At 49.2% G+C, this 12,790-nt stretch overlaps 1 protein-coding gene across 1 annotated transcript in view; it reads left to right on the top strand.

The window, feature by feature from the left end:
- The window catches only part of Atp11a (ATPase, class VI, type 11A), an 86,485-nt gene that overhangs the window by 28,817 nt on the left and 44,878 nt on the right, over window positions 1-12,790 (top strand). Inside the window, exons 2-5 of the mRNA XM_013022718.1 lie at window positions 2,562-2,685; window positions 7,842-7,931; window positions 8,374-8,454; window positions 10,331-10,438. Coding sequence (XP_012878172.1) covers window positions 2,562-2,685; window positions 7,842-7,931; window positions 8,374-8,454; window positions 10,331-10,438 — 403 coding nt within the window. The remainder of the gene's footprint in view (window positions 1-2,561; window positions 2,686-7,841; window positions 7,932-8,373; window positions 8,455-10,330; window positions 10,439-12,790) is intronic.

Genomic DNA, 12,790 nt, shown 5'->3' with positions numbered 1-12,790 from the left:
TAATCACCATGTGTGCCAGCAGACTGTGCATAGGAATAATCACTGTGTGTGCAAGCGGATTGTACATAGGAATAATCACCATGTGTGCCAGCAGATTGTGCATAGGAATAGTCACCATGTGTGCCAGCAGACTGTGCATAGGAATAGTCACCATGTGTGCAAGCAGACTGTGCATAGGAATAATCACTATGTGTGCAAGCAGACTGTGCATCAGAATAATCACTGTGTGTGCCAGCAGATTGTGAATCAGAATAATCACCGTGTGTGCCAGCAGATTGTGCATCAGAATAATCACTGTGTGTGCCAGCAGACTGTGCATGGGAATAATCGCCTCCTGTGCCAGCAGACTGTGCATAGGAATAATCACTGTGTGCCAGCAGACTGTGCATAGGAATAATCACTGTGCAAGCAGACTGTGCATAGGAATAATCACTGTGTGCAAGGGACTGGCCCTCTTCAGCAGACAGGTGATGGATACGCCTTGTCTGTATCCTGTTCACATGCATGCTGGTGAGCACAGTTGATTGGGCACTGTAACTTCTCACATGTCCAGCATTGATGCTGTCCTCGGGCTGTCACCCTGCTGACAGCGAGGAGCCACGGGCATCCTCCAGGTCCTCTCTTCACCCTTTGGTGGGCCACTGAACATGGCTTTCTTGTGCAGGATTCACCTTGCATCTAACATGCATCTAGTTCATTCTCAAGTGAGTTTTTGTTTTAAGGTCGAGACAAATCCTGCTTCATGCTGGTGGGCAGGTTATTTCCTAATCTGTCTCACAGAAGTAAATCCTACATTTCTTATTTAAAGTGGCATGAAGTTGTCATGCTTGAGTTGTTTAATAAGAGCATCTATTTGACAGTGTTAAGGACACAGTGTTAATAAACTGCCCCTGGCTAACAGTGCCCTGCGGGGCCTGCTCCCCCCAACCAGGCTCCTTTCAAAGCTGGTGCAGTAGCAGCCAGGCTCATGGCTATCCTGAAGTTCAGCCGTTGCCTGGCAAACTAAGAATTAAAGGTTGCTGGGAGGGTCAGTCTGTGTTAAGAAGGCAGGCCTGTATTTTTCTTCATAGACTGTCTCTTCACGGTGATGTCCTCCCATGAGGATGAGGAGTGTCTGGCTGCATTCTAGGGAGGGGTTCAGGCTTCTCCTGGCCTGCTGTACATTTGCTTGTGAGCCTCGCCAAGGAAGTTTGGGGTCATGTCACACTTCTTGGCCTCCCTGCAAGTTGTCAGGGAAGCCTGTGCCCTGAGCTGAGGCACCAGTGGCCTTTGGCCTGAGTGGGCAATGCTATGGGCATCAGATGTGGTAGAAGAACTCCCTCTGAGGAGCCAAGCTGAGGTCTTGCAAAGGAAAAGTGCACCTGGTTTCTGTGGCATGGAGCTCAGGGCTAGGGGAGGCGCAGTCATGCGTGCGACTGTCCTCAGGACCTGAGACGTCTCAGTGGTGCTGGAGGTGACATCCCTTGTCTTTGCTGAGAACCTGGCTGCAGTTCTCAGGGGTGGGTTGATCCGGTTTTTCTGTTAGTACAGACAGTTCTGTAGAAGTCGGCCCTAACATAGGAGGTGCAGGTGGACAGGTATACATCCACTCACTGGGGAACTCAGATGTTTATGTACCAGCAGTATGTAGGTTGGGCCCAGCAGGAGGGGCTTCTATCTTCAGAAAGTAGTCAGATAAGTGGGTAGAGGGGCTAATGGTATAAATAGGACCAAGAAGGAGTCGGGGGAGGGTTGCACAGCCATGAGCAGACACATGGCAGTGTTGCTATCCCCACCCCATTGCTCCTGTGGGCCATGGGCTGTAGGCGGGGAGAATTCTCCCAGGCATTAGAGGGCCACCAGTGAGAAGCAAAACCTCAGTGGCTTCTGCTCTGCTGGGCCAGGTACTGCCATTGGCTTTGTTCCTGCTGCCTCAGATGCCTCCCTGAACCGCCAATTGAGGCACCCACCTGTCCAGAGCAGTACAGCCACACGTGGCCCAGACAACACAGGAGGCTCTGAGAGGGGGTTGGTGTTTACCCGTGCGACTTCAGTGCTTATGGCTATGGCCCGTTGGTGGGTGTGGAAAGGCCCTCTGTGAGCCTAAGGGGCTCCTTGCCTCCCCAAGGCTGAGCTCTGCCTCTCATTCTCATTCCAGGAAAGTCTGCTTACTCAACGCTGATGTGCACAGGTCATTCTTTACTGTTTCAAGTTTCTCTTTCGCATGTCATTTGACACCTCCTTCCAAATCGTCTTGTCTCTTCCAGAAGCCCCCAGGCTTTGCTGTTGCATGTATTTCAAACATACCCACTCGACTGTGTCGAACAGCCAGCTTTTGTAAGACCCGGGGCCTCTCCCTGGGCACAGATGGACACTCCTGTTATCTGCTGTCCACTTGGGGGATGGCCAAGAAACCATTTTGGCAAGTGAGCACTCAAGCTTTTGGAAGGACTCAAGAGCAGCCGAGGCTCTCCACATATGCAGGCGGGGTCTTTGTTTTAATGCCAGGTACCGGGGTAGGGGCGAGGAGAGGACTTGTGCTGCAGGCTCCGAGGCTCATGCTGACTGCTCTTCCCTCCACAGTGTGCAGGAGAAGAGAACTGGGTGGACAGTCGGACCATCTATGTGGGACACAAGGAACCCCCTCCAGGAGCTGAGGCCTACATTCCACAGAGATACCCCGACAACAGAATTGTCTCCTCCAAGGTAGTCTTGTCCTCTGTTTTGCATGGTCCTTCTTGCCACAGGATGTGGCATGTTCTGAGCAGCCACAGCGTTCCTGGTGCCATTAAAATGCTACTCCACTCCATGAGGACCCCAGAGAGCACAGCAGTACCCCCCTTTTCTGTGCACTCGGCAGGGCCCCCTTCTCTGTCCATTCAGCAGTACTTCCCCTTCTCTGTCCACTCGACAGTATGCCCCCTTCTCTGTCCACTCAGCAGGGTTTCCCCTTCTCTGTACACTCGGCAGTACCCCCCTTCTCTCTCCACTCGGCAGTACCTCCCTTCTCTGTCCACTCGACAGTATCCCCCCTTCTCTTTCCACTCAGCAGTACCCCCCTTCTCTGTCCACTCAACAGTACCCCCTTTCTCTGTCCGCTCAGCAGGCCTCCCTTCTCTATCCACTCGGTGGGCCCCCCACTTCTCTGTCCACTCTGAAGTACCTCCCCTTTTCTGTCCACTTGGCAGGGCCTCACCTTCTGAGGCCCATTCACTTTACACCACTCTTGCATCTTTTCAGCACACCACAGAACTGTCTGGCCATCCCTATGTACTGACTGCCCTGGGCCAAAATAAGGTAGAGGTAAGAGCGGCCACCATGAGAGAGCAAATGAAGAGAGAGATGCCAGCACTCCCAGCCCTCCCCCCAAACATAGAGAAGAGAGGAATTCTTCCTGGAGTGCCCCGAATGCTGAGGAGGTGTCTGATGGTGTCACACCTACACCTTTTCTTCAGTGGGATGGAAGTACAGACGTGCTTCACATGTAGAAACCAGCCTGGGAAATGGATCTGACAGTGCTGGGTGCAAGTGAGAGGGTGAAGAGTATTTTTAGATGACACCTCCTCCAAGGCACACAACCCAATCATCTAAGGGTGTGTGTGTGTGTGTGTGTGTGTGTGTGTGTATGTAGGTGTGTGTGTGTGTGTGTGTGTATGTGTGTGTGTGAGAAGGTGAAGTCCCCAGGGGGAGGCTGCATAATTCACAAGTAGTTTCCTATGTGTAGACCCACATGTTAGAACGATGCAGTACACACATAGTTTCCTGTGTGTAGACCTACTTTGCACACCCTTGGTTTCCTGTGTGTAGACCTACTTTGTACACCCATGGTTTCCTGTGTGTAGACCCAGGGAGCAGGTGCAGTTTGGTCACATGTGGCTCCCAGGTGGGGTCTTCTTAATTCACACCTGCTGTAGTCCCACTTAGCTCACACAGTTTCTTGGATATAGACCTGTGGTGGACTTGCTAAATGCTTTCTGTGAACTTCCAGCGTCCTTTATGTGTCAAAAAAGGTTATCGTCATTTCAAATCCCATTTTATGGCTGTTTAGATTGTAACAGATGTTTAAAAACTTACAGTAGCTTTCATCATTTTTGTCCAAGACAAGGACTCAAACTAAGTATCTGACTCGCCTGCTCATTGGCTGGTGCTCTACCACCTGAGCCAGGCCTCCAACCAGATAGTAGCTTTAGTGTAGAAACACAATGTGTAATCTAGAAAAGTATGCCCCAAACAAAATCCCAACCAAAGGAATGTACTCTGTGATTACAGAAGCTTAGTAAGTGAAGAAGAAATAAACTGAAAAGGAAATTTACATTCAAACACATACCTTCTCCAACCTGTTTATAATCTGAGATACTTTGAAGTAACTCACACTTTCTGTGCTTGAATGTGTCTCACTAACCCATAAGGAAGGGGTCAGAAAACGTCCAGAAACCTGATGTATTTCTTAAAATCAGCTCATATCAAAGGCTGGGACAGGGCTGTTCCATGTGTACAGGGTACACGGGGCTGTGCTGGGTACATGCCTGGCCCTCGTCCATGCCCCAGAGCCTTTTCCTTCCCAGCCATGTCAGCTCCAGTGACAGCCCTTCATTGGTATAGAAAGTTCTGTATAGACTTTTGGGGACGCTGCAACATTTCCTGACTGACCAAGGTGGGAAACTGCAGAGGGATTTGCTTCTTACAAGCGCCTTGCTAGCCAGTCCTTTGCACACCACACCTTGGCCTCCTCTCCCCCAATGCCACCCCCCCCACCTACTTTCTCAGTCATTTGAGGCCCATCTATCATTTTTCTGGGCTTATCAAATTCTCCTGAAGGGAGTGGTTTGTACTGACCCTGAGAGGCCTTGTCTTTCTGGCTCCCTGGGGATCCTGAACTGGAAGGCCCTGTAAGCTTCTGGTAAAGGAGACCTGCTAGATGTTTGTCCAGGAAGTGCAAAAAACCATCTCTCCTAGAGAGCTCTTCACACCAGGAACCAGTAGAACTAAGTCAACATGCTTTTCCATGAGTGGCCCCGAGGCCAGGCCTGGGCATCGGCAGAGCCCTTGAACAGCTCTGAGCTCAGCCTCTAGTGGGCTCTCAGCATGCCTGAGCAATGAGGACCCCTTACCCTTCAGAGAGGAGAGCTGGCATGAAGTGTTCCCAGGAGGCACAGGGGGCAAGTGTGCTGCTGATCAGATCCGGGAAGGTCTGGCAGACCTCAGGGCGGGGGTGGGGGTAGGAGTAGGGAGGTGGGGGGGGGTGGCGCTGGAGCTCAGCTAGTGCTGAGCTGGAGATCAGGGCAAGATGTGAATGTTTTTGCTTAAATAACAGCTCAAGTTATGTGAATATTCTTTAATATGTGAGGCACAACTTTACATCAGATGTGGAGTATATATGTCTTTTGTTGAAAGGAAGTTTTCTGTAACTAATCAGTTTTCAAGTGCCCTAACACCTGACTGGGTGAGTTTACTCCAGCTAGACCCATGGTGTGGAAGGCCCGTTATGTGAGGACCATTCTTCTCACTTGGAGCACTGCCGTGAGGCACAAATGCAGGCCTTGGTGCTCAGTGACTGGCTGGGGTGTGTTTCCTTTTGGGGGGAATCCGTGTCTTGCACCAGCAGTCCAGCATTCGCCCTGCCTCCTGCCTATACATCCACTTCTCCATAACAGTGAGAGAGATGCCTCTGATCCACACAGGGTGGGCACCCTCAAGTGGCCCTGTCTTCTCTGCACTGCTCATGCCCTGGCTTTTGAGTGGCCAGAATCCAGTCTCCTGGATCTTCTAGACAGTCAGGTGCACACCTGTGGGATTGGATCCGCTTCAGACAGATGATACCCCAGGCTTCCTGGTGCTTATCTTGCTGGCAGAGTACAGCTTCCAGTTCCCCCCAGGCCTCATTCCATGTGACTGTGGGATCACGGGTAGAAAAGCTGGGGCCTCCACAAGCCACACTCCAGACCAGTAACACGAAACCAGAGATTGGCTTACCAAGGAACAGGTGGCTGTAGGCACCTGCTCAGTGCTGGCATAGCACTTGTAGCTCAGGGAAGAAAATGGCCTTGTAGACCTAGAGGAAAGTCTTTTGACTTGTCTCGTGAAACATCTGTGCAGAAAGAATATCTGTGGTCTCCCTACTTCTTACCCTTGCTTCCTTACCATTGAAATAGCCATGACTTTGATACCAGAGTTTTTCCAGGATTAAATAGTTCACTGATGATATCAGAGTAGCAGTAGGAAGGACTTGTTACCCAAATGCAGGTCAGTGTAGACATTGCATGGTGGCCCACCTACCTAGACAGATACTTCAACTATGACCATTCAGCCATGGTCAGTTTTCCAGTAAAATGCTGGTGTTGTTTTATTTCGGCCTACCTTGACCATTTTCTGTGTACTTACAAAAGGTTAGATGATTTCTTCTACAGCATTACAGGTTAGCACTGGTAACTGTGTACGATTTACTCTTACCTTCAGGGCTCGCTCAGAACCGATGGACAGTTTAGTGGCTTTTAATTCCACAGTGGTCCTGGTTCCTTGATAGGTGTTAGAATTTGGGGTTCAGGGGTCCTAGAGCAGTAACACACAGCTGGGAAGGGCGTGGGAATCTGCTTTACACATGGCTGTTCTGTGCTGTGGTGCTGTGGGCCGTGCAGGTGGGAGCTTGCTTGGCTCTGCCTCAGCGTGTCCTCTACCCCAGGTGCACTTTCACAGAGCCCATCAGCCAGATTGTGGCTCTGGCACAAAACAAGTTTACCTTGCAGTAGACAGTTGAGCTACCACTAGGACCTCAAAACTAGGTGTCCTTATACCTGCCACAGCTCTGCAGCGCTCCCATAGACTCAAAGCACCTTTGCAGGTCCTTCCACACCTGCGTAGATCTATTTCTCTGCACTGATAAAAACCCCAGCCTGGAAGTGGCGCTGTGACTCAAGTGGTAGAGTGCTAGCGTTGAGCTGAAGAGCTCAGGGACAGCACCCCGGCCCAGAGTTCAAGCCCCACAACTGACAAAAAACAAAAAAACCCAAAAAAAACAAAACAGCCTTCCCTTGTTTTCTGGCCTCTACTTACAATCCATTTCATTCTCAGATACATGTTCCTTTGTGGGAGGTTCATTTCTGTATTTTGTTTGAGTTTGGCAGGTGAATAAACTTGATCTGCATCTAGAAGAACGTAGAAGGTGATATTTCATCTCATGCATATGGTTATAACATCTTCATATGGAAACTTGTAAACCAGGCACACGCAGAGAGAAGGGTTTTAGATCTGTTTCTCATTATTTGAGGCTGGCAGTTCCCACATCGCCACCCCTTCTCTTTTAGAGCCTAAGATCACATAGAAGGAATCCTAGACCCCAGATGACTGTCACCTGAAACATTCCAGTGGGTAAAAGATGGAATGTTAATGTTACTCTTTCTCTTGATGCGCCTTTGTTACCGAGTGAATGCATTCTAGACATCTGGGGAGGTGTTTCAGTTAATTAATGAGTGGCAGGTTGTGCCCTGGATGAGGAGACTAAGGATGGCTTCCTGGAGAGGGGTCTAAGCTATTCCATTTCAGAAATATATGAAGAATAAGAGATATCCAATACAGATCATATCTGTTAAGAGATTTCTTTTAAGAGAAGAGCTACTTTGTATTTATTTTATCTTGAGTCCTCGAAAATCAGGTAATTTGCATATGTAGTTTTGGAATACACCTTCTTAAATAAGTTTTGGGGAGTTAACACAGATAAAATGTCAGAAATCAATTTTGAATGAAGAATTGGTGCCTAAAACTGAAATTTCCTCTGAAATCCACCATTGCTCATTATACTCTAGAAGAACACTACCCGAAAGTAGAATCTGCTGCAAGTGACTTACTGTTGCTTTTCTTTTACACAGTACACATTTTGGAACTTCATTCCCAAGAACTTATTTGAACAATTCAGGAGAATAGCCAACTTTTATTTTCTCATCATCTTTCTCGTACAGGTAAGGCAGTCCTAGTTTTCCATCTCATCAAATGTAAATCTAATTAAGTGACTTTGATTCTCAACTGATTGCCATACGGATTGCTAATAAAAAGATCAGGGACTCAAGGCCTCTTGTCTACAGTTCACCCAGTCCATTCTCTGAGGCTTATCTCAGTGAAAGTACACATGAGATAAGAGCACTGTGTATACACAGGCATCTGAGTGGTGCATGTCATGAGTTAAATGTATCAGCACATCAGACTTGGGTCTTTGCCACATGTGAAACCTGGTTCTCCAGCACACATCTTAAGGGGCTTCCCTGGCTGCAGCAAGACAATGGGGAGTCAGCAGAGTGATTGAATTAGGCACAAGCAGCAAGAGGTGGCTGTGGTACCCGGCAGTAGGCTATCAAGGTCACTGGCAATGTCACTGATGGGTGTTTTGCTCTCTCCTCACTGCAGTTGATCATCGACACCCCCACAAGTCCAGTGACCAGTGGGCTCCCTCTCTTCTTTGTCATCACTGTCACCGCCATCAAGCAGGTAAGAAGTTCATGAACTAGAGAAAGGCAGTGCCAGCCTTGGCACATGTCAAGGAAGCCTTCCATTCAGAGCTACAGTCTGGTTTGTTTCAGCTAGCTCATAGAAAAGTTAAATTGTAGAGGTTTATTTTTCAATTGCTTTGGATTACTGTTTGAATTAAAATCAAAGAGCTAGTTACTAGTTTGGTACCTTCTGAATTTGAGAAGAAAATAGGTCTCTGCCTCCTGAGCCAACCAGAGACTGCCACAAATCAGACACTGCAGAGTCCTGAGGCCTGCACTGTCCCTTCCCAAAGCCTGCTCCTGCTGATAACGTAGCACCACCTTCTGTAGGTTTATCAGGTTGTAGTTCATCTTAGGAACAAGCGATGTTTGTGTTGGAAAAGTGGAATATCCCATGTTAGGAAAGAGTGAAGTCCTGTGTTGGAATGAACAGTGTTCTGTGTTAGGAGCATCTTCAGATCCTTCATCCGTGTTAAGTTGTGCTTTGTCTTCCTCTGGACAAATCACTTGTGGAATTGTCATGCATTCTTGGTAGGAGGCGCTTGCCTACTGCAAACCACTTATCCTGCAAATTGGAATTTCAGGTCATTTTTCACTTGAGTCATCTGGGCAATTTATAGAATGGCAGCTTCTAACTCAGTCCTAGGGCCTTATGCTTGGTGGACTGGTATTTTATTGCTGAGCCACACTTCCACCCCTGACTTTCTCTGGTCACTTCTAGGCTAGGTTCTCACTTCTTATAAGCTTTCCTCCATAGAAATGAAGTCACAGACTTTTCCACCTGGGGTAACTGGAGCCATGACCCTCCTGGTCCAGCTCCCTGAGTGACTTAGGATAACAGGTGCACACCACTCTTGCCTTACTTAGCAGAGCCCCTCCCTTTCCTTTCTGCAGTACTGGGGTTTTGAACTCAGGACCTCATGCTTGCTAAGCAGGCATTTTACTACTGCTGAACCATACCTCTAGCCTTAATTTCTGCTGGTTATTTTTGAGTGCTATTTTGAGATTCTTGTTTCCTGGGTTCAATACACCTATATTTAGGTTTCCAGTAGCCAAGATGACAGGCAAATGCCTGTCCTGGTCTTTGTTGAGACAGTTCTCTCAAACTTTTTTCTTTTCTGTCAGGCTGGCCTCAAACTACAACCCTAGTAATCTCAGCTTTGAAGTAGCTACATTACAGGTGTACTAGCACTTGGCTTTGCCTGAAATACTGTTGCATAGACATGGAGTGAGTGTAGCCCTCAGTCAAGAGGTAGTATGGAGACATTGCCACATTGTAACAGGTGTGGATGGCCCATGTTCCCTTTGGGGGAGTAGTGTGTGTGTGTGGAGGTGTGTTGTGTTCTCCCACTGGGAGTTCAGACCTCACCATGAGAAGACCTGAACTTGTTTTTTTTTAGAACACAATTGTGCAGAGTATTCCAGTTACTGTGAACTCATTTTGTGTCTCATCTGACAGTAATCTGGAAATACAGGTTTGAAAACAATACCTGTCTTTCCCAGGCCTATTCTAATGGCTATCCCAGTCCTGTTCCGTTGGCTTGTGGAGGTGTGCGGCACACATAGGGGTGAGCGTGGTGGGCAGACACCATCACCTGTGACTGAGGAACCATCAGATCACTGTGGGACTTAGTGTCACAGCCGAGGGCTAAGAGTCCTGCCCAACTTTTGACTCAGACACTTCCTTTTAGGAATTTATCTTGAGGAGATGTCATGGGTCATGTCACAAATGTGTAGTTATAAAGACTTGGATCATATTTCTAATCTCATGAACATAAAGCAAGTCAAAGTATGGTGGGAAAACGTCTTGGTGTGTCCAGCAGACCATGTGGAGTACATGTTTGTGCAGCTAACTTAGGGGTGTCTCTTTTCAGGGTTATGAAGACTGGCTTCGTCACAAGGCAGATAATGCTATGAACCAGTGTCCTGTACACTTCATCCAGCACGGCAAGCTGGTTCGGAAGCAGAGCCGGAAGCTGAGGGTAATGCACCATGCATGCGCCTGGCTTAACTGCAGCTTTCAAAGGAACTTGGAAGTGGCCTATGAGTATAACATATCGCTGAAGGTTTTGTGTGTGTTTTGATTATTTAGTGGGTCACATTTGGGCCTATCTGACCATTCAGAAGTACCTGTGTGCGCAGAAATGCCTGTATGTGCACAAGTGACTGTGTGTGTGTGTGCGTGCGTGCGTGCGTGCGTGCGTGCGCGCACGCGCGCGCACGCGCAGAGAGAATAAGAGTTCCAAAGCTTGTTCCAGTGTAAGGTAAGTAAATCCATTACTTCAGTCCTGACCAGACTGTGAACTCAGATTCCATCCTCCAGCTTTATCTCCAGCCACCTCTTTCTCCATATACCCCTTGCCCTGTGCAGACCATTCCCTACACCCTTGTCCTGCAGCTCTGTCCTGTGTCCTGGCTGCTTCCCTGATGGAGTGATTGGGATCAAATCAGAGAGCATGGCCGTCCCAGGGAAAGACGTCTCCTCTTAGCCTAGCATGACAGCTGGACAGCTGGTCATCCTCAGGGTGTGTCTTGGGCCAGCCACAGCTCCCTACCCCACCACCACACATTTGCTCTGTGTATGGTGGGATGGCGCGATCACAAACACCCCCAGGGCAGCACAGGGCTGTGTGTTATTGTGTGTTGGTGCATTACTCTCGTTTCTAAGTAGCATCGTGTTTGTGCTGCTAAGGTCGCTTTCCCTCTGGTGGGCCAGCTTGGGGTGTTTTCCCAGTGTCATGGAGTTAGATGACCACTGGGCTAGAAGCAGACAACACGTCTACATCAACAAACTCAGAGAAGGGAATGTTTGGGAGCTGCCTGCTTGGGATCTGGGGTTTGTAGCTGAACAAGTAAGCCAGCTGCCTTTGCCTTTGAAGGTATGAGAGGGTACTCGGAAATTAGTCCTTCTTGACATTTTGTTTTGGATGGTTATGGCATCATGGGTGGTCATGGTGGGCAGGACTAGGCCCCAGGGAGCCTGCCCCAGTCTGTTCTCTCTCTTGGATTTGGTCATTTCTGGTCACACTGTCAACACTGCAGGACTTCCATTCCAAGGGGTCCTTCCCCCTTCCTCCACCCCAGCCTCTCGTCTGGCCTATGTGGCCTCCCCTTTCCCTTCTGCCCCAGTGAGTTCCGCCCTTGGTGTCCACACAGCCCAGCTGGGAGTCACTTGCTGCTCAAGGGGCGTGAGGTGTTTCTGCTTTTGCTGTGACCACAGAGTGTGGTGTGAAGACAGACTTTGTGTCTTTGGATTGGAGGCTGGGGCTTGGCTGCCCCACTCCTTGGGAGGCTGCGCTTTGGCTCAGGAGGAATATCCCAGTGCTCCCACTGTGGCTGCCACTTAGGGTTCCCACAGCATGAAGAGCCACCGTGCGGCCCCTAACCAGCCTGGAGGCTCTGCTTTTGCCCTAGACACCTGCTCACTTCAAGGGTATAAGGACCGTGGCTAGCCTTCCCGGTGCCCAACCACCCTGGACTCCTCATGCTGTGGCTGTCCCTTTGGAGGTTTTGTCGCTGTTTTTAGTGTGTGTTCCATCATGTGACATGTAGTGCTTTGCAAAGCAGAAGCTTTAACTTGAAGAAGTCTGACTTCTCAGCTTCCCCATAAGGCTCTGTTTTCCAGGTGTGAAACACCCAGGTGTTTGACCTTATGTTGTTCTTCTAAACACCTGTGGTTTCATATTTTGCATGTTAATGTTTCTGGTCCCATTTGAGTGAGGCTCTGATGTGGGGGTTTGGTCAAGGGTCCTGTTAGCTCTAGCATCATTTGTGAAGGTGCAGTCAGCACCAGTCCTGAGGACCAGGCCCTTCCCTGAGGTGTCTCATGGTGATCACAATGCTCACTGTGCTCACCATGCTCACCATGCAGACAGTGTCTGTGCTGTCCCACCCCACTGCCCACCGCTTCTCCAGGATCGTCTGAGCTGGTTATGGCCTGTGCCTTTCCATTTGCATTTCATAGTAGCTCATCTGCTCTGAATCCTGGGTGGGATTTGATGGAAGGTTCTCCAGAGGTCTATTTTGGAATGTGTACATGTTGTGGTGAGCCTCATTTGCAGGTAGACAAGAGCTAGAAGCCCCAGGAGCAGCAGCAAGGCTGTCCAAGGAAGCCTCACAGCCATTGCTCCCCCTGATCACTGGGGTTCAGTGATTGCTTGCCTTCCAAATCACACCTGTTTCCCTGGCATTGGAGGACTCTGGGGGGGGGCCTTGTCCCCACCCTCAGCTGTCAAGAAGATCCCCTCTCTGGGGATGTAAAACCTAGGGAATGACTTCCTTTAGAAGTCTGTGTGAGTCTCGGCTGTGGCTGCTCCTCCCCTTGGGAGGCGGGG

This window comes from Dipodomys ordii, unplaced genomic scaffold (genome assembly GCF_000151885.1).
Source record: "Dipodomys ordii isolate 6190 unplaced genomic scaffold, Dord_2.0 Scaffold64, whole genome shotgun sequence".
In the NCBI taxonomy this organism is placed as follows: domain Eukaryota; kingdom Metazoa; phylum Chordata; class Mammalia; order Rodentia; family Heteromyidae; genus Dipodomys; species Dipodomys ordii.
This window is presented reverse-complemented; position numbering and strand designations above follow the sequence as displayed.